General features: G+C 39.2%; 1 protein-coding gene across 2 annotated transcripts in view; it reads right to left on the bottom strand.

The window, feature by feature from the left end:
• The window catches only part of epb41l5 (erythrocyte membrane protein band 4.1 like 5), a 58,563-nt gene that overhangs the window by 25,100 nt on the left and 6,151 nt on the right, over positions 1 to 27,312 (bottom strand). The window contains exons 3-16 of one of the 2 annotated variants that reach the window (XM_034693429.1): positions 16,651 to 16,755; positions 14,108 to 14,150; positions 13,781 to 13,859; positions 12,996 to 13,040; positions 12,642 to 12,694; positions 10,457 to 10,577; positions 10,105 to 10,192; positions 9,874 to 9,962; positions 9,403 to 9,478; positions 6,858 to 7,027; positions 4,358 to 4,464; positions 3,248 to 3,269; positions 2,511 to 2,556; positions 2,067 to 2,191 (exon numbers count right to left, since the gene is read on the bottom strand). In XM_034693429.1, the coding sequence (XP_034549320.1) occupies positions 2,067 to 2,191; positions 2,511 to 2,556; positions 3,248 to 3,269; positions 4,358 to 4,464; positions 6,858 to 7,027; positions 9,403 to 9,478; positions 9,874 to 9,962; positions 10,105 to 10,192; positions 10,457 to 10,577; positions 12,642 to 12,694; positions 12,996 to 13,040; positions 13,781 to 13,859; positions 14,108 to 14,150; positions 16,651 to 16,755 (1,169 nt within the window). The remainder of the gene's footprint in view (positions 1 to 2,066; positions 2,192 to 2,510; positions 2,557 to 3,247; positions 3,270 to 4,357; positions 4,465 to 6,857; positions 7,028 to 9,402; positions 9,479 to 9,873; positions 9,963 to 10,104; positions 10,193 to 10,456; positions 10,578 to 12,641; positions 12,695 to 12,995; positions 13,041 to 13,780; positions 13,860 to 14,107; positions 14,151 to 16,650; positions 16,756 to 27,312) is intronic. The other variant, XM_034693430.1, reaches the window with a different exon arrangement.

Genomic DNA, 27,312 nt, shown 5'->3' with positions numbered 1-27,312 from the left:
AAGTGTATCTAGATCTGACTACCAACCCCAGCTTTAAAGCATAATCAAGGACACATGGAAGTAAAACCACATATACAAAAACGGATGATCAGGTCAAATTTGAAGCAGAGGAAATCATAACAGAGTATGTCTGCCTCACCAGTGATTCACTGCTAACTGCCAGGCCCTCATGCCTGTTTACTACCAGCTTAGTCTACTTTCATCAGATTGAAATCCATCTTTGTTTGGTCATGGTACCAGCCAGCATATTACAACCCTGCAGTGTAACCTGTTTGTATGTGTGGCTTTCCACTTAGACACGTGCATGCACACGAGGATCTCCCTCTTCAAAGTGTTGCTGAGAGCCCCTCATGTATATGTTATACTGTAAGTGCATGGCAAGTGTTTTATGCACACCTAAAAAATATATCAGGAACTTGAAATATGGAAAAAAAAAAGGCATGGAACAACTTAAAAGCACAAATGGAGAAAGGAACACAAACACACTAACGCTGCCTTCATGCATATTCCTTTTCCCCTCTTCCCCAGTCACAGCAAGACATGGTGAGTGGATAAGCCCTGTTAAGCCACTCTTGTGGCATTAGACTGTGAAAAACACACCTAGCTATCAACCCATTTCTATTTGCAAGGATCAGCTGGCCTGCCCTCACATGGTCACTGACATGCTCTGCTCATGGTAAGTAAGACTAAAGCCTAAAGTCCACAGGATGCGTTGCGTTGCGTTACGGTTGAGCCGCGCACGTCACAGCCGATACGTTCCCATTCTAGTCAATGCTGTGGCGTCCACAAGGAGCGCTGTGGCGTCCACAAGGAGCGCTGTGGCGCGTCTCAGCTCTGTCTCGGGAGCTTGCCTCGCCTCTGCTCCGCTCCGACAGAGATACGCTTCAAGTCTATTTTCGACTGAGCCTGCGCCCAGGATGCGTCAATATGCACAGAAAAGAACGACCTGGACAGGAAGTCAGGCACGAGGATCGCATGCAACATCCACCAATATCAAAATAAAATATCATATATGGACTCCTGACTGTTTAAAGATCGTGACTGTGTCAGAAGGTAACAGGACTTTAAGATGATCACTGTGTCAGAAGGTAACAGGACTTTAAGATGATCACTGTGTCAGAAGGTAACAGGACTTTAAGATGATCAGTGTGTCAGAAGGTAACAGGACTTTAAGATGATCACTGTGTCAGAAGGTAACAGGACTTTAAGATGATCACTGTGTCAGAAGGTAACAGGACTTTAAGATGATCACTGTGTCAGAAGGTAACAGGACTTTAAGATGATCACTGTGTCAGAAGGTAACAGGACTTTAAGATGATCACTGTATCAGAAGGTAACAGGACTTTAAGATGATCACTGTGTCAGAAGGTAACAGGACTTTAAGATGATCACTGTATCAGAAGGTAACAGGACTTTAAGATGATCACTGTGTCAGAAGGTAACAGGACTTAAAGATGATCACTGTGTCAGAAGGTAACAGGACTTAAAGATGATCACTGTGTCAGAAGGTAACAGGACTTTAAGATGATCACTGTGTCAGAAGGTAACAGGACAAAAAAATAAAGCAGAATTATTCATATTAATCTCATCTAAACCTGCAAAAACGAAACTTTACAGTTATGCAGTATACTCAGTGATGATTAAAGCACAAACGTAATGGAATATCATCTAAATGAGCAGAAATTCAACCACAGAAAGGCTCTGTAACCTGTTGTTTGTATGTGGTTCTCTCTATGCTGGACACAGCTGATCCTGGCTGCTCTGAGCTGGCGCTACGCTCCAAACACACGCCCCGTGAAGCAGGGCGCAAGCCCTCGGACGGTGCAAAGCTGTGTCGGTGACGGAACGCGGCGCACACGCATCCTGTAGATTTTCGGGGTAAGATGTTGAAGGCATGGTTGGCATACAGCACTAAGAATGTACTGGCTTTCAAACACATTAAAAAAGGTCCTTCGATCAATTCTCTAAGATGACATTTTCAAAGGGGAAATGTCAAGATTAAAAAAAAGACAGTCAAAAGAACAAACTCTGATCCAGGCGCAAAACACACATTTTCATGTACCAACCTTCTCTTTTCTCCTCCTGGACTCCTGGGTAGAGCCTCGATTTCCATTGGTGCACAAGCAGAAGCAGAAGCAGCTACAGGGCTGACCACAGGCACGGCTGACCAAGCACCTCTACTGGAGGAAACCTGAGAGGGAGAAAAAAAGAATAGATTCATTAAGAGAATTGAAATATAGGGATGGGAAAAGGAGACTAAAAAGGCCTAAAACTTTATTATGTAACACAGTATCACTTTGACTCTTTAATTTTCATAATATCCATACAAATCAAGTTGTGATATCATGTGGCATTAATAGTATCATGTCATTGCTTGTGTTCTAATACTTCCTTGTGGTTTTGTGTTTGATTGTTGAGTGAAAACAAATGTTATTTGTTGCACTATTATTGGTTGACTCCTGTACAATGGAAGAGGGATTCAAACACACACAGTCATCTTAACTCCTCACCTTGTTTTCTTTGCCAGAGCTGACTCCATTGCCAGAGGAAAGAGCCCTGAGCAGAGAGAGACGTTCAGATTTTTATCCAAGCAACAGAAAAGAAGTAAGAAATGCAATTTATGAGTATTTATGAAATGTGTTTTTTTTAATCATTTTTGTTTCAAGTAAATCAGCTTGTTCAAAAGCCTGTTTTGTAAATCTTAATCCTTATTGAAGAGGTAAATGCTACCACCTTCTTGTCATGTAATTAACATGACATTACACTGATTTACATGATTCAATTGTTCCCACTCGTCTGACACGGCTTTAAATTATGCTAATATGTTGTTGCTGCAAAGAGAACTGCTTTGTCACAGTACAGGTCCGTCCAGTCAAGTGTAATGAAAAGTCTTTGAGTCAACAGGTCCCGTGATCGCTTCAAACTACCACTGACATCAGTCTTGAGCCCACACACACACATATCCTTTTAACAAAAGGCTACCTCTGTAACAAGATTACAGTCAGGGCTTATGGTGTAACTGAACGAATCAAGAGACAGAGTGAGTCACAACACCTTCAGCTGCAGAACTTCACGACTGTAGACAAACTCATGTGGTAAGATAGAGCAATTTCTAGTGCTAACTGTACATTGTTGAGATCTGCCTCAAATGAGATGAGACACTGAACACAAAGACATACTAGATATGGATGGAACAAGGTAATTCAATAAGTCCCTGATCATGGGTGTTGAATCTCAGTGTACTTACTCATGATGATGATGAAATGGTCCTGTACAAACAAAAAAAAAAGTAGATTATTTATGTACATACTGACTAGGGGTGTAACAATTAATCTACTACATCGATGTATCGATTTATATTCCTATGATCCGACTACAACGATCTGTGCTCGGCAGGTTGGCCTTCAGGACGACATATATGGATCTAACATCGTTTTAAAAGGTAATAAATCGATTGTATCCATACTAGGAAATAACACATTGGATTTAAGCACGGCAGACTTTATATGGATGTGTTTTTTTTACACTTGTAATGATAAAGACATTAAACGTTACTCAATACAGGCTGTCTGTCTGTGATGTCATCGCCATGCGCCAGCAGACAACAGAACATAGCATGGCGGATGGCAGAGGAGAAGCCGGCGAGCCAGAAATGATCAAGTCACCATTGTGGTCCAGTGTGTGGAAACACTTTGGCTTTTGCAAAGACGGAGATGTTCTAAAGAAGTTGCTCCCTGTTTGTAGGATATGTAAAGGTCAAGAAAAGTTACCACGGCAACACACCAAATCTATCCAACCACCTACTAAGGCGCCATGGGATTTCACACAACGTCGACCGTCCAGGCACCTCTTGCAGCGTTCATCAAGGTAACATCAACGCTGCAGAAGCCTCAGGCCTCTCCAGCATGTTTAGTCAGAGACTAGGACAAAACTTGACTCGGGACAAAAACATCACGGGACAAAAACATCACGGCAACAACAGGAATCTAGGACTGTCCAGTATCAAGGGATTTATTTCAGTTACACTGGTTGAATTTTTGGCTAAAAAGTTACTGAATCGATTCGGATCGTATCGTTCTAAATGAACCAATAACGTCCTTTAATCGTATCGGCAACCACGAATCATGAAACAAATCGAATCGTTGTTAAAAATAATTGTTACACCCCTAATACTGACATCATGCAAAATATTCCTATTGATGCATAAGACTGACGTGTCCCAGCTTATTTGCATTAAACATACACAAGACCTACGTGTGCATACATTTAGATATTTCTTGCTATGGAATGGTTGTAATCAACGTGTTAATCCTGATGGTGTTCTGCATGCATGTGACTTTGTGATTGTTGTCCTCACCTCTGCCGTGCATGGTCCTCCTGGAGTAACGGCGGCTGGGCCTTCTCTCAAAAGACGCTGACCTCCTGGCTTTATTTGCCTTGGTTGTCTGATACTCAGTCTTTCCACTGTTCAAACAAACACAGACAAAAATATTTAACACATAAAAGCATGTATTATTTTCAACCTCAAATAATGCATTAAAAGTACTTCTTGATGAATCTTCTATGTCCACAAAAAAAACAAAAGGGCATGATGATGATGACCCTTGCTGAACTCTGGAGTCATCCAAGCGATAACCTTCTATTAACAACAAACCCTGTAACCTCTGTGTTAGACCAACAATACTGTCAATGCTTATCCAACTGGGTAATGTTTGAACACACACAGAAGGGAACACGCTGGCTACTGTGGTATGTGGACACTGAGTGCGTGTCTTGTAACTCTGAAGTATCTATGTGTACACACATGGGCTTTTTGTATATACAGAGAATGATACTGTGTGCAAAGATAGGATTATCTGTGTTGATATGTTCAATGACATGGCACAGTAACAAACACCAAGCTCTCTATATACAGTATGTATGACAGTGACCCCCCACCCCCACCCACAACCCCCACCCACAACCCTCACTTCATCGCATGTCATCTTTCAAAGCAGGCCCAGCTGCACTTGTTCCCACAATCATTTCAGCCACGTTGCTCTTCCAGCTAGGAGTCACAAGTGGTTTGGATGTACAGCCTACACACTCACTGGTCATTCTGAAAGCACCAGATGTATTCATACAGTTTGCTCTTCACTGAATGTGTTATGTAACCTAGGAAAAGTTACTGCACACTGTGAAAGTTGTGCTGTGTTGTATTACAGAACATAATAACTTGCTGAATTTAGGTCTAGGGTGAAATCATGGTTAAAATGTGTTTTCTAATGCTGTAATGATGGAATGCTTTATTATTGTTAAGATAGTATGTTGCTACCACAATATGTGATGTTGGGGTGTAACTGCTATAACATCGTAACATCCAGCTTTTGATACTCAACTCAACTTTATTTATATAGAACCTTTCATACATATAAACATGCAGCCTAAAGTGTTTCACAGAATAACAGACAGACAGAAAACAACAGTAATGGTAAAATTAAAAAAGGTATGATTATAAATAAAATAGTTAAATACTTATAAAATAAAATCAAGACTGTAAAATTAATAAAATAAGTAAGAGTGGAAAAAAAGTTTAAAATAAGCTAGCGTTGACAAGATCAGATGAATACAGGAAATAAAATAGATAAATAAATAATTAAATGTTAAAGCAATAATTAAAATAATAATTATGCAGTCTGAAGATTAATTAAAAGCTAGCAGTCTAAAAATTAATTAAAAGCTAGCAGTCTAAAAATTAATTAAAAGCTAGCTTAAAAGGGTAAGTCTTAAATTAGTTTTAAAACAAAACAGTTTTTGTAACTTTGTTGTCATTGTGGAAGATATGTGCTTCATAGTGATTTTGCACTACTGTATTGTGTAGTTATTTTTTATAGAGTAGTGCGTTTAGCTTTTAATATTTTAATATTGCACTGTTCATTTCACTGTGAAGGTAGCCATGTTGTTGTATAATATTTATTTGCTTTATTTTAATTTTATTTTTTTCTGTAAAGTGACTTTGAGTACCATTTAAAGCGCTATATAAATCCTACCACTTCTTCTTATTATTATTATTATTATTCTTATTCTTATTAAAGTGGTTATGTATTGTTGTGTAGCTGTTTGTTTGATGTCTGTTTTTAACAGACTCCACCCAAAGACTACAGATGTAAATGAGCTGATAGCTAACTCTGGTACAGCTTAATAACTCTACACTGTCCCTGTCGAAATAAAAAATAAATAAATACTTAAGATTTTATATATATATATATATTTTTTTTTATAAAACTGAAGATCTGTTTCTACATTTCAGGGCGGCTGTGGCTTAGTTGGGAGAGTTGGTCTTCCATCAGTCTGAAGGTTGGCGGCTCGATCCCAGTTCCAGCAGTCACATGCCGAAGTGTTCTTGAGCAAGACACTGAACCCTAAATTGCTCCCGCTGTTGGTCAGCGGTGTGTGAATGTGTACTAATGAGATTAGCTAATATTGATAGTCTCTACTATATGGCAGCCTCTGCCATCAGTGAGTGAATGGGTGTGAATGGGTGAATGTGACGAGTAGTGCAAAAGTGCTTGAGTGGTCAGACAGACTAGACTATAGATGCTGCACTATAAAAGTACAAGTCTTTTTACCATTACATTTACACCACTTTTTGTTGTTGATAAGAGTATAAAATCACAAGTTCATACAGTAGGATTTCAAATTGTGAAGAAATAAACTATACAATCTCTATGCAGTGGTTAATACTATTATTAAGCACAGACACTGAGCAGCAAAAATTGTTGGTGAACATTGAACTCGATGTTTGTACAAAATGATACGCAACCCTTTTATATCAACCAACTCAGACCCCAAAAACCTTCTTATTATTGCTGCATTACCTGTATCTGAAGCGTGATCCCATGCGGATGAATCCGGAGCGTGCAGAGTTCTTGTGTACCGGCCCTCTCAGCCTGAAGAAAGCATGATGTTCCACAGCACACTTCCACAGATGCTTACAGGCCTTAGGGTGATCCATCCTGAACACAAAGGTGTGCTCCTGTTCTTTGCCCTGGGAGAGGATCGGTGTAGTTAGGTTTGGATAATAACACAGACTATCCTACCATGCTACAAACACACCAGTTTAACTAGGTCACATTTGGGTCACGAGTTCCGCCTCAGCCCTGGCTATCGTTTTTCTAATAAAACAAAGCTTATGTGCTAGCTCATGCTTATCAAAGGAGACAAATAAATATGTCACTGTACTACAGAGTGCAAATGCAGCCTCATTAATCCGATTTCTGGTGGAGACACAGATGAAAGTCTGCTTTTCACCAAAGCCACATACAAAACTTGCACAATAGCCACTGCATTGTCACTGCCAGACTCTGCAGTTTTTTAGATGTCCCTCTGGTCTACAAGTCGTTTTCTCTCAGGCATGAATATACATGAAAAGAGGTAAGTCTGCGTCCGGGCCAGAGAACTGTTTACTGCACATTCATCTGCATTCTTCTGTATTGTTACTGTTGTACAGATATACAGGTATAATTTGTCTCTATCACTATCAGACCATTGCAGGCAGTGTTCATTTTGGCAGCTATGTTAGATTTAGTCTTAGTATTTAGATGAAAATGTCTGTTAGTTTTAGTCACATTTTAGTCTTTTAGCCCTTTATAGTTTTAGTCAACGAAAACTCAAAACATTTTAGTCTTTGATTTTTGCAAGAACATTTTCTCTCTAAAATAATTCATGTAGTCGATCAGATATCAGTATCAGGGTTATACCAAGTGTTCAAATCATCAACATTTCACATTCTTTAACACTTGTGTGTAATATCTTCAGTGAAATAATTCAGTTTGTCCCTGCTAAAAATTCAAAAGAAAACATTTTTGATGTGACCACTGTGACTGTATTTTGATTCTCTTGATTCACAGAAAAATCCCATGAACACAATATAAAGGGCTGTATTGCACTTTTGCGACAGTCCCTGAATGCACCTGCAGTGACGGGCGCACTGGACAGACAGTCAGTTCACGGCACTCTGAAATGCATCTGCATCTTTGATGACAAAGAGTTGATCAAAACTTACTAAATGTGTCTGATGTTTCACCAAACTGGAACAAATCAAGCTCTAGATGCAGAGCTTTTTACAGTAATGGCGATGAAAACGTCAAACATCAAATAATAAACAGACGTCCCCCGGTTGTGTCTTTGTCACTAACTCACACCGGGGTAAAAATCATCAATGAAGATGAGACAGATGCATGGAGGTGAGGAGAGCTGGTTCATAAAGCACACCTGCTGCAGGTAGAGACCAAGCTAACACTGAGCCCCTCAGATAATAACTCAGCCTGTCACAGGAAGTCATCACTTTTATCTTTAAAGACGCACAGCGGGGGAAACATGGATTCTTAATGTCCGATGGTCCACCACTAATGTTTTAGTCATCGTCATCATCTCGTCAACAAAATCAGAACATATGTTCGTCTGAGTTTTTATTATCAGTGATGCAGTTTAGCTCATCATAGTCTCATTTTCATCTTGAAAAATGAGTCGTTGACGAGCATTTATTGTCAGAATTTCGTTAACAAAATGAACACTGCTTGTAGTTTCTTCTCTGGCCCTTTAAGGCTTCATAATAATATTGTAAAGACTTGATTCCTGGTACCTAAAGAGAGTCACACAAGCTCAAAGACAAAGACAACATTCTTAGAGGGAGATTTCAAGTAGCCGCCTATTCCTTTTTTTTTACAGTACATGATGGTTTTTTACTTCCTATTGCAGAAACAATTTACTCAAAATAAATGCAGAATTTCTCGATGCAATGAACCCTAATAAGATCAAGAGTCAACCCTCTTTCTAACTGTTCCTACACTGTTGCTCCTGCTGTGTGTGTGCGTATATGACAAAGGAGCAAAGTATGTACAGGTGGTTCTGATGTAACTAGACAATCATTCAGTACTGTTTTGAACAAGGCAGACAAGAACTGCATGAGTGTGTGTGTGAGAGTAAGAGAATAGTGCATACCAGAAATACCAGAGGGGGTAGGCTTCTTTATTAACCTCACTCACAGACCTCCAGGATGGACATAAACAGACTCTCCTTCTCTCTCTCATCTAATCTAGCCTCCGGGTAGAACAATACTAAGTCTTGTTTCATTTTGATTTGGAACCAGCCGTTTACTCGGGCTCAAGCACTACAAACAAAGGTTTTTAGAGGAATACAGTGCGTCTTATTTCTTCATTTTCTTTAGAGCCATTTAAAAAAAAACGTCTTGCTCAGTCCACCTGAGTCTGACTCAGTCCCTCTCAAGAAACAAAAACAACAGTTTCATTTTATGTTCAACTCTTTCCTTTTTGTGACAGAGTGCATGCAATAGTCATTGAATGTGATTGATCACTGTGTTATCAATGAATCAGGTAGATGTATAAAAAGGTGCATGCTCACATTCACCTGCTCATCATCTTCTACCACTATGAGCGTCAGTCTGCTCTTCTTGAAATCCAGACAAGTGATCTTCGGCCTACAATGATAGAAACATAAGACTTTAAAGTTTAGCCAACATCCATAGATCAACATCGTTACTCCAAATCTTTTATCCCGTCTGCTCTCAGGCTTTTACACTCAGACGGTAGTCATTTTAAATAACATTGGTATGACAAAGTAGATCATAGTCTTTTAATCTCCAACTTGCCGAGCACAGGTCCATGTAGTCGGATCATAGGAATATAAATCGATACATCAATGTAGTAGATTTATCATTACACCCCTAATGGTAAGCTATAAATGAATTGCCATTCTTGGGATAAATAAAGTTGTCTGAATCTGAATCTGAACATACTCTACATGGTTGATATAATGATTGCTCAAATGTTTTTCTATAGAGCAATGATGGAGACAAGGATTTCCCAAACTCACCAGAAGAAGAGTCCAATCTTGGTTTGTCCTTCAAACACCAGAACCCCAGTTGGTGTCAAACCCAGACTGTATTCATTACCATCTCTTGCCTGCGGGGCAAATAAGGAAAGAAAGACAGGAAAGAAGAGAACAGAAGTTTTAATATACATTCCATAAAATCTCAATCTTTCATGCAGGATTTTCTAACTTCAGAGACAGCTTATGCGTGGTAGACAGAGTGTGTTCCATTACCTTGACCATATGCATGTCCACACCGTACATTTCAAGCCACTTGGCCTTATTCAGGTAGTTGATTTCAGCTTGGGCTGGTGTCTGACCTCTGAAAGACAAGAGGGAAGAAGGGGGGCAAAATAGTTCAGACCGTTAGCATGATCAAAACAATAAAGAAGCTCCGAGCTGAAGGGATGAGGTGTATTCATTCAATGTACAGCCTGCTCAGCATTACTCCAGAATGAAACTCATCTATTTATGTTCACAGGATATCTGCCATCTGTCTGCATTAAGAAAACACACACTCCTCACTGATATTCAGTCTAGCTGACAGGCCCTACATTAATGTGATAGGTTGAAGTGACATGACTACCTGCACTCCTTCCATCCGTTGTATATCGCCAGCTCTACATCCTCTGTCTGGTTGGGAACGAAGCGAAACTCTGACACCAGGTCCAGGTTATGATCCAGTGGGTCGCAATCACCAAGCTCAGCTGAAAACATGAAGACACACACACAGTGAGAGACAGAGTTCACAGGAAAGATCACTTCTTAAGTGTTCCTTTAGACCTTGACCTTATAACCCTGGAGGACAACACCAGGATAAGTGCCTCATACTGTGACTGTGGGTAATCCCCATGAACAAAATAAACTGAAGAATCCATGTGACAAGACATAAACGTGTCGCATTAAGACATGATGATGGGTCACTGATCTCTTTCTAGATAAGAGGTTTTACACTTTAGACTGCTAACAGGAAGAGTAGGCATACAAGCACTCATACAGTGAATAAAGAAAGCTTAGTAAAAATGAGAATAGTGTTTTGTAAACACAATATATGCAGATCAGAGAAATAGGACTCAGACCAAAGGCCCAGGTTCTGATTTTGTACTGCAGTGTTTGGGTAGAAAGAAGAAAGTAAGAGCTCACTGTTTAGTGAGTCCAGCTGTGAGAAAAGCCTCAGGATATAAAGGAGAGAAAAGATAAGCTTATCCTATCCTTAACCCAGTAAATGTCAGTAGACCAACATAACTCTAAAAAAAGGAAACACAGGACAGAGAGCTCAACTAAAGGAAAGACAGAAGACAGAAAGGGTGCTGGATTAGGGGGCCTCCGAAGAGGATGGAGCACTAATGAGCTGGCATTTACCCCACAGTGACTATGTTTGTGTGTGTCTGTGTGTGCGTGTGTTTCCAAGTGTTTGTGCATGCAACTCCATTCCATAAACATCTCTAATGACTCAGTTCATGTTTTTCTGGAGCAGCAGATTTTCTATTGCTCTTTCAGGTGAATGCTGCAGCTGAAACAATGACAAACATTAGAGAAATGCAGAGTGGGCTCATTCAAACTTAGGTAGAAACAGAAAGCACAAACTATTTCTGCTCCATTAACTGTACAGTATGTAGCTATGGGAATGTCATCACACCTCAGCTGGCTCCTTTAAATGCAGAAAACTAACAGCTTAGTAGGTTTGGGCATTTCAAGCCAAAATACTATTCCATAATCATTGGCTTCTATTCAATGATTATTCGAATAATCCCCCCCCCAGTCTCTGGAAATACATGTCTAGTAGTGTGAGATTCACAAACGAAGAGAATCACTGCGACAGTCGCTAATGTTTTCTTCTTCTTTTGCTATTTAATGCAGTTAGCATTCTTCTTCTTCTGTTACTTAATGCGGTTAGCAAACAGTTTTAAGACGCTGTATAGCCACCGTCTGGCGGGAATACTGTATTACAACAAGGCACCGGTGAAATGATGAAAAATTTTACTTTTAAAATGAGAAAATATTCAAAGTATCTTCGATTTTTACAAAGTGAACGAATATTCAAAAATCATTGCCCATCCGTACAGCTTAGTTAAAGAGAGTTTTGATCCTTTTATAAAACATGCAGCAGAAGTGTCTGAAATCTCTTTTTTGTGCTACAGCGCCTGTCATTTCAGTCCTTATGGTCATGGAAGGGTTTATGTTCCCCTGAGCCCACAGTGGCATTGTTGCCAGGAGCCTCTCCAAGATGGTGAATCACAGAGACAGCCATGACTAGCCTGAAAGGATCAAGGGAAACTTGGAGGTGCGGGGATGCAGGGGAGCCCTGCTGCAGCTGCAGCCAGGCTTCTGAATACACGCCTCAATCTGGACAAAATCAGACTTATTCATCTGCTAAATGTATAATGCAGACATTAACTGGACTTGCTTGTACAGCACAGTAAACAACATAACATAAAAGTCTGAGGTAAAACAACGTTTAAAAGTTGAAGGTTAAATCAGGTAAAAAAGTAGCACACAACAAGCTCTTCAAACATTGATTCTGTCACTACTGAGTGAAAATCACTGAGATTCTTAGAATATGAGTGAACCCTGCTTCAACTTCAAACTCATCAATGATTGTCTGACTCACATTAACCCTTACCCTATCAGGAGTTTTTATTTTGCTGTAAAGCAACTTTGAGTACCATGCAAAGCCTTATACAAATCCTATCAATTATTATTATTATTATTATTATTATTATTATTATTATTAGTTGAGAGTTGGAAAGAATGTGCATGGTCTCTCTTACCTTGTAGAGAAAAGGCAGCCAGCTCCACTGTTGTTTCAAATGGACACTCTAGCCTGAAAATACACATGTTGCAAAAGTCAGCCACAGCAAAAACAAAAAGCTTTAATGCTAACATACTTAAAAAGTTTCTCTTATGGCCTTAATGAAACCTACTGTTTACTATGTGCCCGCAAAAACATATTCATTTTGGTGATATTCTGTTCAACAACATGTATGCCTATAGTCTCCTATAGTAACACAACAATTTTAGTAAAAACAAGATAAAGATGATGTTTAAAAAGGAAAGCAATACAAAGCTCTGCTTCTTCAAATGACACTAAGGTGAATGGCTGTTCAAATATGGGAAATACTTACTTGCCACTGAGGATGTCTTGCTTTAATTGTAACACAAACAGGTACCTAAAAGATAGGAAGCACATTGGGTGAGATTTGATGTTTGCTAGAGCTGGGCGATATTGAAAATTATGTTATCACAATTAAATATTTCATATCAGTCGATACCGATAATTATCACAATAAATATCAAATCATTATTTCATTTAAATGTGAAGTCAGATTTTTGGTCCTGAGTGAAAGTTGAAGAATCCAGACAGTGTGTTAGTTTGTATCTGGATTTAGTTTTCTGATCAGCTTCTTGAATCCATCATTTCTGACGGTGCTAAGTAAGTAAGATGTGTAAGTTTTCTTCTGTGCCGCTGTCGCTCATTTCAACTCTGTTTACATTCCACTCCAAACTTCTTTTAGCCCGCCTACCTCTCACCCTGCGACATGATTGGCTTTTCAATGCCGTCTTATTCTTCTTCTGTCTAATATTAGGTGGCAACTTGCGTTTCAGGCTCATTAGCGCCCCTATTAGCGCCCCTCCCTTTCCAGTGGTTGGGGAGTATAATTACAGGTTTAAATATATCAAACTTTTATTGAACATTTGTTATATTTAGATTGAGAAAAATTACATCACGATAATTATCGTTATTGAATTATCGCCCAGCCCTAATGATGGCATATGACTTAATCTGACATTTGGTGGAACAAGGTATAGAGCAACAACAACAAAAAATGTTTTGAATTTGTTATGAGGTGAATATCCTTAAAAGCTGCACAGAACAGGGCAAAGCTGAAATGCTGGTGTCTTTCCTCACCTGGTGAGCTCCTCGTGGAGGTTGTTTGGTTCTGAGGAGTAAAACTTAACTCTCATGTGAAGGCAGTAAGGCGGGCCGACTGTAACATGGATCACATTGCAGGAGAGTCAAATTTCAAGCTTATGAATCATGTTGTGTGATAAGCAAAACACCAAGTCGAACTACTCCACATTAAACTTCACTAAAAGTGTCTTGAAGACGTGATGCACCAATGTTAATAACATAAACGTATATTATAATCTGTGCAGTGAGTGTTAAAAACAGAAGTGAAAAAAAGGTGAGGATTAAGTATTCATGCATGCTTGAATAAGGTCTCTGGATACTTACTTTTCACTTGCTTTTTGATACTTTTTGTAACATCCAGCCAGTGCTGAAACAGCAAAGAGATCATACATTAATACACACATCTGCTTTAGCACAAGAGAGATGAGATTAAGTATCAGAAAAATATCAAAACAAACAAAGACATGGCCTTAACATGTGATACTTAAGCATAGTCTAACTTTCCACAACTATTATTTTATTGAATTAACAAACATGACTTGTTTTGAACTGAAAGGATGATTCAAGTCTTAGAGAGCCTTTAGGTTATGAAAACTTGAATGGTGGGAGGTCCCAAAGCAAAGACACACAAACAGTGAAGTCAGTGTTCTGCTCTGTGCTGTAATTCTTCTTGGAAGTTCAGGCTCTATGAGGCATGAAAAATGTCAAGGAGAGGCGGTGGTGGCGCTGCATGTGTAAGTAAGAGAGCGTAAAAGAGAAACAGAGAGAGATAACAGAGGAACTCACAGCACTCTCCAGTCTCCTCTCCCCCACATTCCTTTACCACAGCCCTCTCTCTCTCCCTCTCTCTTTACTTTAGCTCCCCCTCCTACTCTATTGATTCTCTACCTCCCCCCTCTCCTCAGTGTCCCTCCCATCTTTCCTCCCACAGGCCCTCCCTTCTTCCACGGCCTTCAGAAAGTATCAGGTTGAAGGAACAGGGTCAAAGACAGACCAGTGACTTAAAACAGTTTGGCCTTGTTTACATTTGGATCTGGATCACAAGTGACCAGGTTTAAGAACAAATGTTCACACTTTGCACCAACCCCAGATCTCCAGAGACAACTACAGACTACGGATGTAAGGATATATTGCAAGACGGTAAAAAATCCATACAAATAAGGGTGGATTCAAATCGATTCAACAACATTTGTATTTGGATATTATTTTTAAAAAGTAGAAGGCACGATCTGCATTATACTCCGCTTGTTCAACATCAATAAATCTCTTGCACTGCTCTCTCGTCACTCACTGAGTGAAGTGTTTTAAGTTTAAAGCATGTTTCAGAATCAGCTGACTAAAGGTGCAGAGACGCCCAGCTGAGTGACAGGTCTCCACGAGCTCTGTTTCTCCGGGGTAAAGTTCCTCTGGTCAAAAACACCTTTTGTCTAAGAGCACAGCCTGACTCTCAGAGTTGACAAGAGTCCCATAACCAATCCCTTTAGCATTCACTGGAAGGGGCGGTGTGACTGCCTCAAGTTCTCCTTTGAAACTGTGATTTGGAGTGAAATCTGAAGTCTGGCTATGAGCAGCAGCTGAGACTGCTAAAAAAAAATAGTATAAACAAGTGGGGGTGTAACGATTCATCTACTACATCGATGTATCCATTTATATTCCTATGATCCGACTACATCGATCTGTGCTCGGCAAGTTGGCCTTCAGGACGACATATATCCATCTAACATCGTTTTAAAAGGTAATAAATCGATTGTATCCATATTAGGAAATAACACATTGGAATTAAGCACGGCAGACTTTATATGGATGTGTTTTTTTTTACACTTTTAATGATATAGACGTTAAACGTTACTCAATTCAGGCTGTCTGTCTGTGATGTCATCACCACGCGCCAGCAGACAACAAAACATAGCATGGTGGATGGCAGAGGAGAAGCCGGCAAGCGAGAAATGATCAAGCCACCATTGTGGTCCAGCGTGTGGAAACACTTTGGCTTTTGCAAAGACAGAGATGTTCTAAATAAGTCGCTCTCTGTTTGTAGGATATGTAAAGGTCAAGTAAAGTTACCACGGCAACCCCACAAATCTATCCAACCACCTACTAAGGCGCCATGGGATTTCACACAACGCCGACCGTCCAGGCACCTCTTGCAGCGTTCATCAAGGTAACATCAGCTCTGCAGAAGCCTCAGGCCTCTCCAGCATGTTTAGTCAGAGACTAGGACAAAACTCGACCCAGGCCAAAAACATCACGGCAACAACAGGAATCTAGGACTGTCCAGTATCAAGGGATTTATTTCAGTCACACTGGTTGAATTTTTGACTAAAAAGTTACTGAATCAATTTCAAGTCACTGAATCGTTTCAGATTGTATTGTTCTAAATGAACCAATATTGTCCTTTAATCGTATCTGCAACCACAAATCATGATACGAATCGATGTTAAAAAGAATCGTTACACCCCTATAAACAAGACTTGAAGAAACCCAGATAAGTTTAGTACAGCAGGCTGACGGGTTATAGTAGTCAGGTCACAGCTTGGTAAACCGACATGGAGCAAAATGATTGCATACAGTGGTTTTAATTTCACAGATGAAGGTCCTTTGAGGGTCCTCATGCTCTGAACTATCTTTTCTGTTAGATATTGTAAGCAGCAAGTGCAATTCCTGTGTCTCAGATTCACACTTAAGTATTCCAAATCTTCTCAGGTTAACTCCTTCTTTTGGATTTCTTGTTTTTATATTTTTCGTACAGAAATAGTTAGAGTTACAGGCTGAACTGAAGCAAGCAGCATATGAAACCATTCAATTGCAGATAAATGCATGTACTCAGCACCTTTAATGGGATACTATTATATTCAGTGCAGTCTTACTGGTACTTGTGCAGAGTCCATGAAGCGCAGTCCGAAGTAGTCTTTCTCCACAATGTCCAGATGGTACATGATCTGGTCAAACAGCTCTTCACCTTTGGCTTTTTTCTGTCCAGGTAAACACACAAACAAACAAAGGGCTTAGTAATGTGCGTGACAGAGAGCCCTGCCACGCATCATGGAGACAACACAAAGCTCTGAATGAGTTTATAAAAGGTTGATTTACAGAGAAAAGATTCACAGGCATGATGATGGTTGTGCAATGTTGGCAAAATGTAAATATGCACAAAACATACAGAAGCAAAGCATGACTCGGTAAAGTTAATACATCAAATAGACATCAGGTGACTCAGTATACATTACAACACAGGACTGTTATAATAATGATAATAGATAGGATTTGTACAGCGCTCTTCATGGTGCTCAAAGTCGCTTCACAGAAAAAGAAAAGTAAGAAATAAAATAAATAAAACAGAACAAAGATAGAGGTGGGGCGGGAGTAGAGGTTATGTGTTGTATGCATTTTTGAAAAGGAAGGTCTTGAGGTGGTTTGTCTCCGATCCGTCACAGCACCGGATCTGATACGTTTCTATTCTAGTCAATGTGTTAACTTCCACTGGATCCACTCCGTTGTGTTCCGGCTGTGACAGTGATCCGGCAGGTCGGAGTCCTCTGGATCAGATACACAAGACTTCTATTTTTGCTGAATGCTGGAGCACGACGCTTCAATCTCAACAGAGCAGATGGAGCGGGACAGGAAGTCAGGTTTCACCAAAATAAAATGAAAACATCCGGTTTATTTTCAGAATAAAACACTCTGTGTTATCACCAGATCGTTTTTCACTTAACTATGACAACAAAATGTAATTTAGAGCGGAGCCAGGCCGGGAGTCAACAGGTCAGAGGTTTTCAGAGGACCAGAAAGACAACATGGATGAGGAGAGGAGGAGAAGAATCCTTGATTCAGTGATTGCCGTGGGAAAACCTCATTCACATGACTCCAGCTGCCCGGCGGCTTGACCGCAGCAGATCGGAGATAGACTGGACATGGATCTGGTGGAAGTACTGTGAAAGGGTCTTGACCCATGAGGACAAATTCATTCATCAAGAACACATTACTGTGAGGAAGGAAATACAGCTGAAAGTTTCTTAGACATTTCATATCTGACTCCTCCGAGGAATCTGGCACAGCTGCTCTGAGATGGCTACAAAAACAACTGCTTCACATAAAAGTTGTTGCCACTGATGACTCATTGATTGAGAATGCATAAAAGTATGCATCTGACTTTTCTGGAGAAGTCTCAAAGGTGTAATATTTCATGAAAGAGGAAGTCTAACATATGCACTCAGTGTGTGAAGAGGTGTTGGCCTCTGCAGCAAGGCAGTACCAGTTACAGCCTGCGCTCTGCCCGGGACTGGGAGATCTGTCCCTCACATGAGCTCTAACTCACTCACACACACACACACAGGCATCCAACTTCTAAACCCTACCATGAGGCACAGCCACAGGGTTTCTATGGTTACCGGGGCTAAAGAGCCCCAGACGCTGAGAAGCTGAGAGAAGTGGTGTGGCCGGACACATCATGTGATCATCTGGTTCTGCATTAAGTTAAGAGAAATGCTATTCGAGATCAGTTTGCAGCTGCATTCATTCACTCCTTTTCTCTGTCTTACATTTGTCCTCCTTGTTTCTTTAATCACTCATGTCTTTATCCAAACTTATCTGACCTCAGGTGAACTTTAATGTTCATATTCTTAGCATCAACACTTTTGTATCATTTACAGAGCAAGTTCCTTCAGCTCATTAGTTTCTGCTTTGCTTTTAATGTAAATTTAATAACCTTTACACAAACGTTTAAACACTTCAAGAGAGGAGAAATAAGCAGTTCTACAAGAAACTGTAAAATTTGGGGGAAAGGGTATCTAGAGGTTTCCTTCTGTTTTACACTCTCCCTCACACACGCACACACACAAGCATACAAACACACACACAAGCACACAAACACAGACGCACACACCACAAGAGAGCTCCTGGGCAGCTCAGAGGGGGCTGGCCCCATGCTAACTGGCATAGTTGACAAGGCATACCGCACCCCTACCGTGCCCAGGGAGAGAGAGACGGAGTACAAAGGAGTCATTGTGTGTGTATGTGTGTGTGTGTGTGTGTGTGTGTGTGTGTGTGTGTGTGTGTGTGTGTGTGTGTGTGTGTGTGTGTGTGTGTGTGTGTGTGTGTGTGTGTGTGTGTGTGTGCAGCACCCAGGACCTTGTTTTACTGCCTGCAGTATTGTTTGGCTGTTTGCGGTCTTTCTGCTCGCCCGTGAGCGTACAACTGTCTCTTAAGTCACGGCTGAAGTGTTTCACTGATGCTGAACTTTAACAAAAATTACAATCATCATGAAACCAGACAGTTTGATAATGTTTCATTTTAAAAAAAGACCAACAACACTGACCACTGCAGGTTGATTTTTTGAATTTAAATGCTATTTAAAGCTACAAACACATGTACAATAGCCCTTACTTTCCTGAGTTGGCTACATTTTGTTGGCTGCCACCACAAATAGAGTCTCACCCTCATGAACAAGTAAAGAATCATTTAAGCTCATTAATGTTTGATTGTCTTCAGACTTATTCTTGTGTACGATTTGAGACTTGCCTCTGATAACATATACTAACATCAACAGCATGACCTCTTTTATGTTGACTACACAACACATGAATTTGCATAATGTTTCCCTTGACTATATATCTTTAACAAGTCAACAGGGAGCTTGATTTATGGTTGATGGTGTGGGTGGATGTATCCACTGGGGAGTGGCGTGTGAAAAAACAAGTAAAAAAAAAGAAAAAGTAAGTAAATACGTGTAAAGTAAAAAAATTTCAAACTTTAGTCATTTATTATTAATTAATTCATTCATTTTATTCATTATTAACTAGTTCAAATTTTAGTCACCTTTTATTTATGTATTTGTTTATTTATTATCTAGTTCAAATTTTAGTCACCTTTTATTTATGTATTTGTTTATTTAGTATCTAGTTCAAATTTTAGTCACTTTTTATTTATTTAGATATTTATGTATTTATTTATTATCTAGTTCAAATTGTAGTCACTTTTTATTTATTTATTATAAGTTCAAATTTAAGTCACCTTTTATTTTATTTTTTTAAATAACTTATCTATTATCTAGTTAAAATTGTATTCACTTTTATCTAGTTTGAATTTTAGTATTTTTTTCTTTATTTATTAATTTTATTTATTTATTATCTAGTTAAGATTTTAGTCACTTTTTATTTATCTATTATCTAGTTCAAATTTTTGTCACTTTTTATTTATTTATTTATTTATTATCTAGTTCAAATTTTGGTCATTTTTTGTTTATTTACTGTAAGTATAGTATCTTAATTTATTTTAATGGTTTAATATTTTAGTGTTTTATTGTCTTAGAAATGTATTTTATTTTGGTGAGTTTAATTTCCTGTGTTGACTTTTATAATCTTGAAAAGAGTGTATCCTCAGCTCGTTCAGCAATTTCTTTTTTTATTTTTCGTGTATTTATTTATTTATTTATCTATCTATTTATTTTATTAAGAATAAGAATAAGAAAGTCCTTGAATCGTCCCACAACGGGGAAATTCAAGTGTCACAGTAGCAAGTAGACAGTGCAAAAATATAGATATAAAGCAAACAAGAGCCTATGAAGTAACAATTCTTTTTTTAAATATTAGCAATTAAAATTAAAAAGGTAAAAAATAAGCATATCTACAACATATATATATATATACATACATATATATATATATATATATATATATTATTGGTTATACAGTCTGACCACTGCAGGAAGAAAAGACCTGCGGTATCTCTCTGTGAGACCGCGGGTGAAGAAGTCTGTCACTGAACGAGCTACTTAGTGTAGTTATGGTCTCCTGGAGGGGGTGTGACGTGTTGTCCATCAGAGAAGATAGCTTTGCTATTATTATTATCGTGATTATTATTATTGTTGCATATATTGTGTTCTTAACCTTAGGATTGTGGGGTGGGTTTGGACTCGGGGTGGGGGTTGGGATAAGGATGTGGAGGTGTTTTTATTTGTATTTTTATATAGATCTTTCTTTTTTTAATGTATTCTATTTTAAGTTGTTTTTATGTACAGCACTTTGTGTTACAAACAAAGTCATTGTATGAAAAGCATGTATAAATAAAGTCTGATTGATCTGTTTCGACATAGATGCTGCCAAACACATAGGTGCCAGTAACCCTAGGAGACAACGTTGGGGGGCCTTGCATGCGTGGGACACAAACACAGCTGGAAAACCATTAAAGCATGTGAATGAGCCCTATTCAGTAATATATTGTGGCTGTTTATGTACAACCACCTAAACATGTAAAGAAAAGACAGACTGCACCATTAGAAAGGGAGTCATGTAGATTTATGCCAGCTGGAGCTGAAGTTCACACTGCTCTGACACCAGGCAGTCCCTCAACCTTTGATGGAGCATTCAAATGTAGCCAAAGCTAAGCTAAACCCATGGGTTCACTGCAGCATGTATTTATCATAAACTAGTAGATTTAGAGTCTCTTTAAATCACAATCAAACTTTAGTAAACCTACCTGACAGGATACTGTTTCTTCTACAATTCTGCCAGCTAACACAGTGATGTGCTAACTCTTCTCAGAGACTGTTGAACTAAGAGATAAGTCTGGCTGAGGTGCAGAGAGTGAGAAGCAGCAATGTGTTCATGCAGACATGCCCAGCTTCCCCCTGTTCATTGTTAGGTTACGTTCAGTTCCTCATGTTACCTCGTCAGGAGAACGTTTAGGAACTGTTTTGACAGAATAGCAAAACAACACAGAAACCACTACCCGGTCGTATTAACAGTAACACGAATTTCAACTCATTCAAGAAACAAACACTTTCTATTGGGTGAGTTAAGAAATACAACATGATACTGATCTTAATCCATACTAACAAACACATACTCTCCCTACTTTCCTAACTTATACATATACACTACCGTTCAAAAGTTTGGGGTCACCCAGACAATTTTGTGTTTTCCATGAAAACTCACACTTTTGTTTATTAAATGAGTTACAAAATGATGAGAAAATATAGTCAAGACATTGAGAATGTTAGAAATAATGATTTTTAGTTGAAATAATAATTTTGTCCTTCAAACTTTGCTTTCATCAAAGAATGCTCCCTTTGCAGCAATTACAGCATTGCAGACCTTTGGCATTCTAGCTGTTAAGTTGTTGAGGGAATCTGAAGACATTTCATCCCACGCTTCCTGAAGAACCTCCCACAAGTTGGATTGGCTTGATGGACACTTCTTGCGTACCATACGGTCAAGCTGCTCACACAACAGCTCAATGGGGTTGAGATCTGGTGACTACGCTGTCCACTCCATTACAGACAGAATACCAGCTGCCTGCTTCTTCCCTAAATAGTTCTTGCATAATCTGGAAGTGTGCTTTGGGTCATTGTCCTGTTGTAGAAGGAAATTGGCTCCAATCAAGAGCTGTCCACAGGTTGGACAGTGCTTATGGCATGGCGTTGCAAAATTGAGTGATAGCCTTCATTATTCAAAATCCCTTTTATTTTTTACAAATCTCCCACTTTACCTGCACCAAAGCAGCCCCAGACCATCACATTACCTCCACCATGCTTAACAGATGGTGTCAGGCACTCTTCCAGCATCTTTTCACTTGTTCTGCATCTCACTAATCTTCTTCTGTGTGATCCAAACACCTCAAACTTTGATTTGTCTGTCCATAACACTTTTTTCCAATCTTCCTCTGTCCAATGTCTGTGTTTTTTTGGACATATTAATCTTTTCCTTTTATTGGCCAGTCTCAGATATGGCTTTTTCTTTTCCACACTGCCTAGAAGGCCAGCATCCCGGAGTCTCCTCTTCACTGTAGACGTTGACACTGGTGTTTTGCGGGTACCATTTAATGAAGCTGCCAGTTCAGGACCTGTGAGGCGTCTATTTCTCAAACTAGAGACTCTACTGTACGTGTCTTCTTGTTCAGTTGTGCACCGGGGCCTCCCACTTCTCTTTCTACTCTGGTTAGAGCCTGTTTGTGCTGTTCTCTGAAGGGAGTAGTACACATCGTTGTAGGAAATGTTCAGTTTCTTGGAAATTTCTTGCATGGAATAGCCTTCATTTCTAAGAACAAGAATAGACTGTGGAGTTTCATATGAAAGTTCTCTTTTTCTGGCCATTCTGAGAGTATCATCAAACCCACAAATGTGATGCTCCAGATACTCAACTAGCTCAAAGAAAGGCCAGTTTTACAGCTTCTCTAACCAGCAAAACCGTTTTCAGCTGTGCTAACGTAACTGCACAAGGGTTTTCAAGATGTTTCTAATCATCCATTAGCTTTCTAACGCGATTAGCAAACACAATGTACCATTAGAACACTGGAGTGATGGTTGCTGGAAATGAGCCTCTATACACCTATGTAGATATTCCATTAAAAACCAGACGTTTGCAGCTAGAATAGTCATTTACCACATTAACAATGTATAGAGTGTATTTCTGATTCATTTAATGTTATCTTCATTGAAAAAAACTGTGCTTTTCTTTCAAAAATAAGGACATTTCTAAGGGACCCCAAACTTTTGAACGGTAGTGTATATATATTTGTTTATTTATTTATTTTTACTTTAATTTCATCATCATTTTTAAGATGAATCCCTCTTATTAACCCTTACGTTTTGTTTCTATTTTTATGTAGATATTCTGTTCTACATTGATGCTTTGTCTTTGCGTTGATTGTTTTCATTAAAACAAGCTTGTTAGGGTTTTTTGGCTCCTCCTACACATTACATGTCACTAAAGTTAGTGGTAAGTTTTATTATTGAATTTACCTGCTATATCTTGGCTCATGTTATTGAGCAATAATGTTTTGTTGTTATTTTATATGTGAAACAATAAATACAAATAAAATAAATAACTACCACCAAAAAATATCCAAGTATGCCATATAAGTTATCCTTTGTGTAACAAAACAAATCATTTTGAACTTGTGGATTTTTACCTATTATAACAAAGTTGTTAATAATAAAGTTAGAAACTTTACATCACTCAACATCACCATGTAAAAACTACAAAAACAGCTCTTATGTGAACACATTCAGTACTTCCATTTTAGAACTTGTTTCTGCTTATACCAAGCGGCAACCTCCGGTCTCAAAATATGAAGCCCATGCGGAAGTGTTATAAACTGCAATTCATCAAGAATCCACTTGAGGCTGGCTGCAGAAACACCAGAAACCACATACACACCAATTCAAAGAAGATGATCTTTGCAGCAGAAATAAACATGTTTACAGCCTGGTTCAAAAAACGGCTTGGCTCTACGTAGCTAATTTCTCTATCGGCACACACTGTACGGGGGGTGAACGCAACGGTTCAGAAGATATTAAGAGTAGAGTTTTTGCCCAAATAAGGACATGACTGACTTGAGTCCCAGACAGGAACACATAGCTGTTGGCTAGGAGGCTCAAACCCCGCCTCTTTACCTCACACTCTGCCTGGTTGAGTTCTGCATTTCCAATATGGCTGCCGCCGCCGCCAATTGGCTTCAAAACAGCACTCAGGAACAGATGGGTGACATCACGGATACTACGTCCATATTTATACAGTCTATGGCTTATACTTGCAATATTCTATCAATTATCATCGCAGACCCTCCCTCCAAACTCAGGAGAGACAAAAAACTGAACAATACAATGTTTAATGGTGACGAAAACGTGATGCATTGACGAAACAGGGCCTCTGGTTTCAATGAGCACTACAATACCTGACACTACAGCAAGGAAGCTAACAATGGAGAATCAACCTTGGAATAAGTCTGATCCAGGCGGGAACCTCCGGTCTCGATGATTGAAGCCCATGCGGATTTGTTAAAAACTGCAGTTCATCGAGCGTCCACTTGAGGAAACCACATACAAATCTATTCAAAGAAGACGATCTTAACAGCAGAAATAAACATGTTTACAGCCTGGTTCAAAAAAGGAGTGTAGTCTGGATAGCTCATTTCTCGATCGGCAAACACTGTACAGGGGGTTCATTTTTTCATAACGCAGCAATTTCAAAGATATTAAGATTACGAGTCTTCCAATGAGAGGCACAGCTGACTTGCTTGACAGGAGGGAACACTGTAGCTGTTAGCCAGGAGGCTCAAAGCCCGCTTCTTTACCTCACACTCGCTCAACAGCAGTTGAGTTGAGTTCAATATTTCCAATATGGCACCCGCCAACGATTGGCTTCAAAACAGCGCTTCAGAAACATGCGTGACATCACGAATACTATGTCCATTATTTATAAAGTCTATGGTCTGATCCTTTCTGAAATGATTTCAATAATATAATCTGACTTAAGGTTAAAAGACAACTTTAACTAAGAGGAGAATGATGTTAAAAAATAGGTAAATTGCACATGTATTGTCTAGGTGAAATACCTTACCTCTTAGCAAATCAGTCAAACGGTGCAATGCTCAAAAGCAGCTTTTGATATCATTGCCCTATTTCTTAGAGATAACTGATAAGACTGAAGAGTTTGAAGAGGCTACATATGCCTGGGGGAGGGGAAGCACCAAAAATGTCCAACTACAAAGCTAAAATCCAACTGGGTTTCCTAAAATTCACACACACACACACACACACACACACACACACACACACACACACACACACACACACACACACACACACACACACACACACACACACACACACACACACACACACACAAGAAACCAGTAAAAAATCTTTTGAACACAAATGATTTGAGTTCAAAAGAAAGTGGATTAATGCAACAGAGAGGAGGTGGAAGAGAGAAAGAGAGGAACAGTCCAAGCAGATAGAGAAAGGAGAAGAAGGACTGAATGAGGATTTGAGTCCGGCCTCTCTCAGCACACAATACTGAGCTGATTGAGAGGGTCAAATGTTAATGATTGTCCAGGCCTGAGACTCAAAAATGTGTGACACATCACTCATGAGGCATGCTGAATCAAATACACCATGACAGATTTCTCAATAATCTGGCAAGGAATGACAAAAAGCTGGCTGAAGTCTCAGTATCACTGTTTGGTCAGACTTATGTAACCAGCCACAGGTAGACAAAGATTCACTTTGATTTATAAAGGAAAAATATACAAAAAAATACTGCTTTTCTTTTTTAAAGCTAGCGTTGGCCGTCATGGAAAACCAGCATGAATTTGAATGTAGCATTTCCTCAGAACTCCGTCTAACCCCTCCAGTCCTGAGTTCTGAACACAAAGAGGATTATAAAATCATCTTTCTGTGGTCTCAGGCTCAGACATGAGTTGAGTGTTGCATTGGAGACTTGTTTGACGGGGGTCATGGTGAGTTAACATATTTTCACACACGTGATCCCTTATCATTTTGTAATAACGCCAAATATCATGGAGGGCATGGACCCACAAAGGGGGCCCCCACAGAAAAGGTTTGGGAACTACTGACTGTGAAGGGATTTTGATGTTTTGAATTATCTTTAATTGAATTCATCTTTTATTTTCAACTAGTGCCTTGGCAAGTCAAGCTGGTTTATCACTTTAAGTGAAAATGTAATATTTGAAAATAAATTGTTCTAAATTCATTTTTGTTCTGACTATTCAAGTCAAGCTGTTTACACCACTTTTGAGTGGATCTAAGATTTCTATCCAAGTGCACTTGTTTTTTTTATTGTAATACAGCACTAAGTGTATTTGTGATTCATTTTGTGACTGAATATTTAAGCTAAATTCAGCTATTACACCATTCTGTGGAGAGTTTTCATTTTATATGCGAGTTTTACAACATTGCTAGCTGAACTATGTTAAATGGGATAAGCTGAAGACATCTTTTGATTAATTTTTGTTACTTTATTTTGGTTTAAAAAAATGTTTTAAAAACTGTATGCAGCTCTAATATCAGGGAAAATACAAGTATCGGATCAGGACTCAGTATCGACAGATACTCAATATCAAAAAGTCGGATATGGGCGAAAAAAAAGCTGATTGGGACATCCCTAATTATCATAGTGAAAGTTAAAAACCCAAACAAAAATAAAATGTACGCGCAGGAGGCGGGCAGAACGGCAGGACGGGATTTGATTGGTTTCATCATTTGGCTCCTGATCAGTGTTCATTTCATTAACGAAATTATGACGATAAATGTTCGTCAGCGACTCATTTTTTCATGACGAAAACGAGACTATGACGAACTAAAGTGCATCACTGATAATAAAAACTCTGACCAACATATGTTTTGATTTTGTTGACGAGACGAAAACTTTAGTGGTGGACAGTCTGACATTCAGAATCCATGTTTCCCCCGCTGTGCGTCTTTAAAGATAGAAGTGATCACTTCCTGTGACAGGCTGAGTTATTATCTGAGGGGCTCAGTGTTAGCTTGGTCTCTACCTGCAGCAGGTGTGCTTTATGAACCAGCTCTCCTCACCTCCATGCATCTGTCTCTTCTTCATTGAGGATTTTTACCCCCGGTGTGTGTTAGTGACAAAGACACAACCGGGGGACGTCTGTTTAATATTTGATCTTTGACATTTTTGCCACCATTACCGTAAAAAGCTCTGTGTCTAGAGCTTGATTTGTTCCAGTTTGGTGATACATCAGACACATTCAGTAAGTTTTGATCA

Source organism: Notolabrus celidotus, chromosome 10 (assembly GCF_009762535.1).
Source record: "Notolabrus celidotus isolate fNotCel1 chromosome 10, fNotCel1.pri, whole genome shotgun sequence".
Lineage (NCBI taxonomy): Eukaryota > Metazoa > Chordata > Actinopteri > Labriformes > Labridae > Notolabrus > Notolabrus celidotus.
This window is presented reverse-complemented; position numbering and strand designations above follow the sequence as displayed.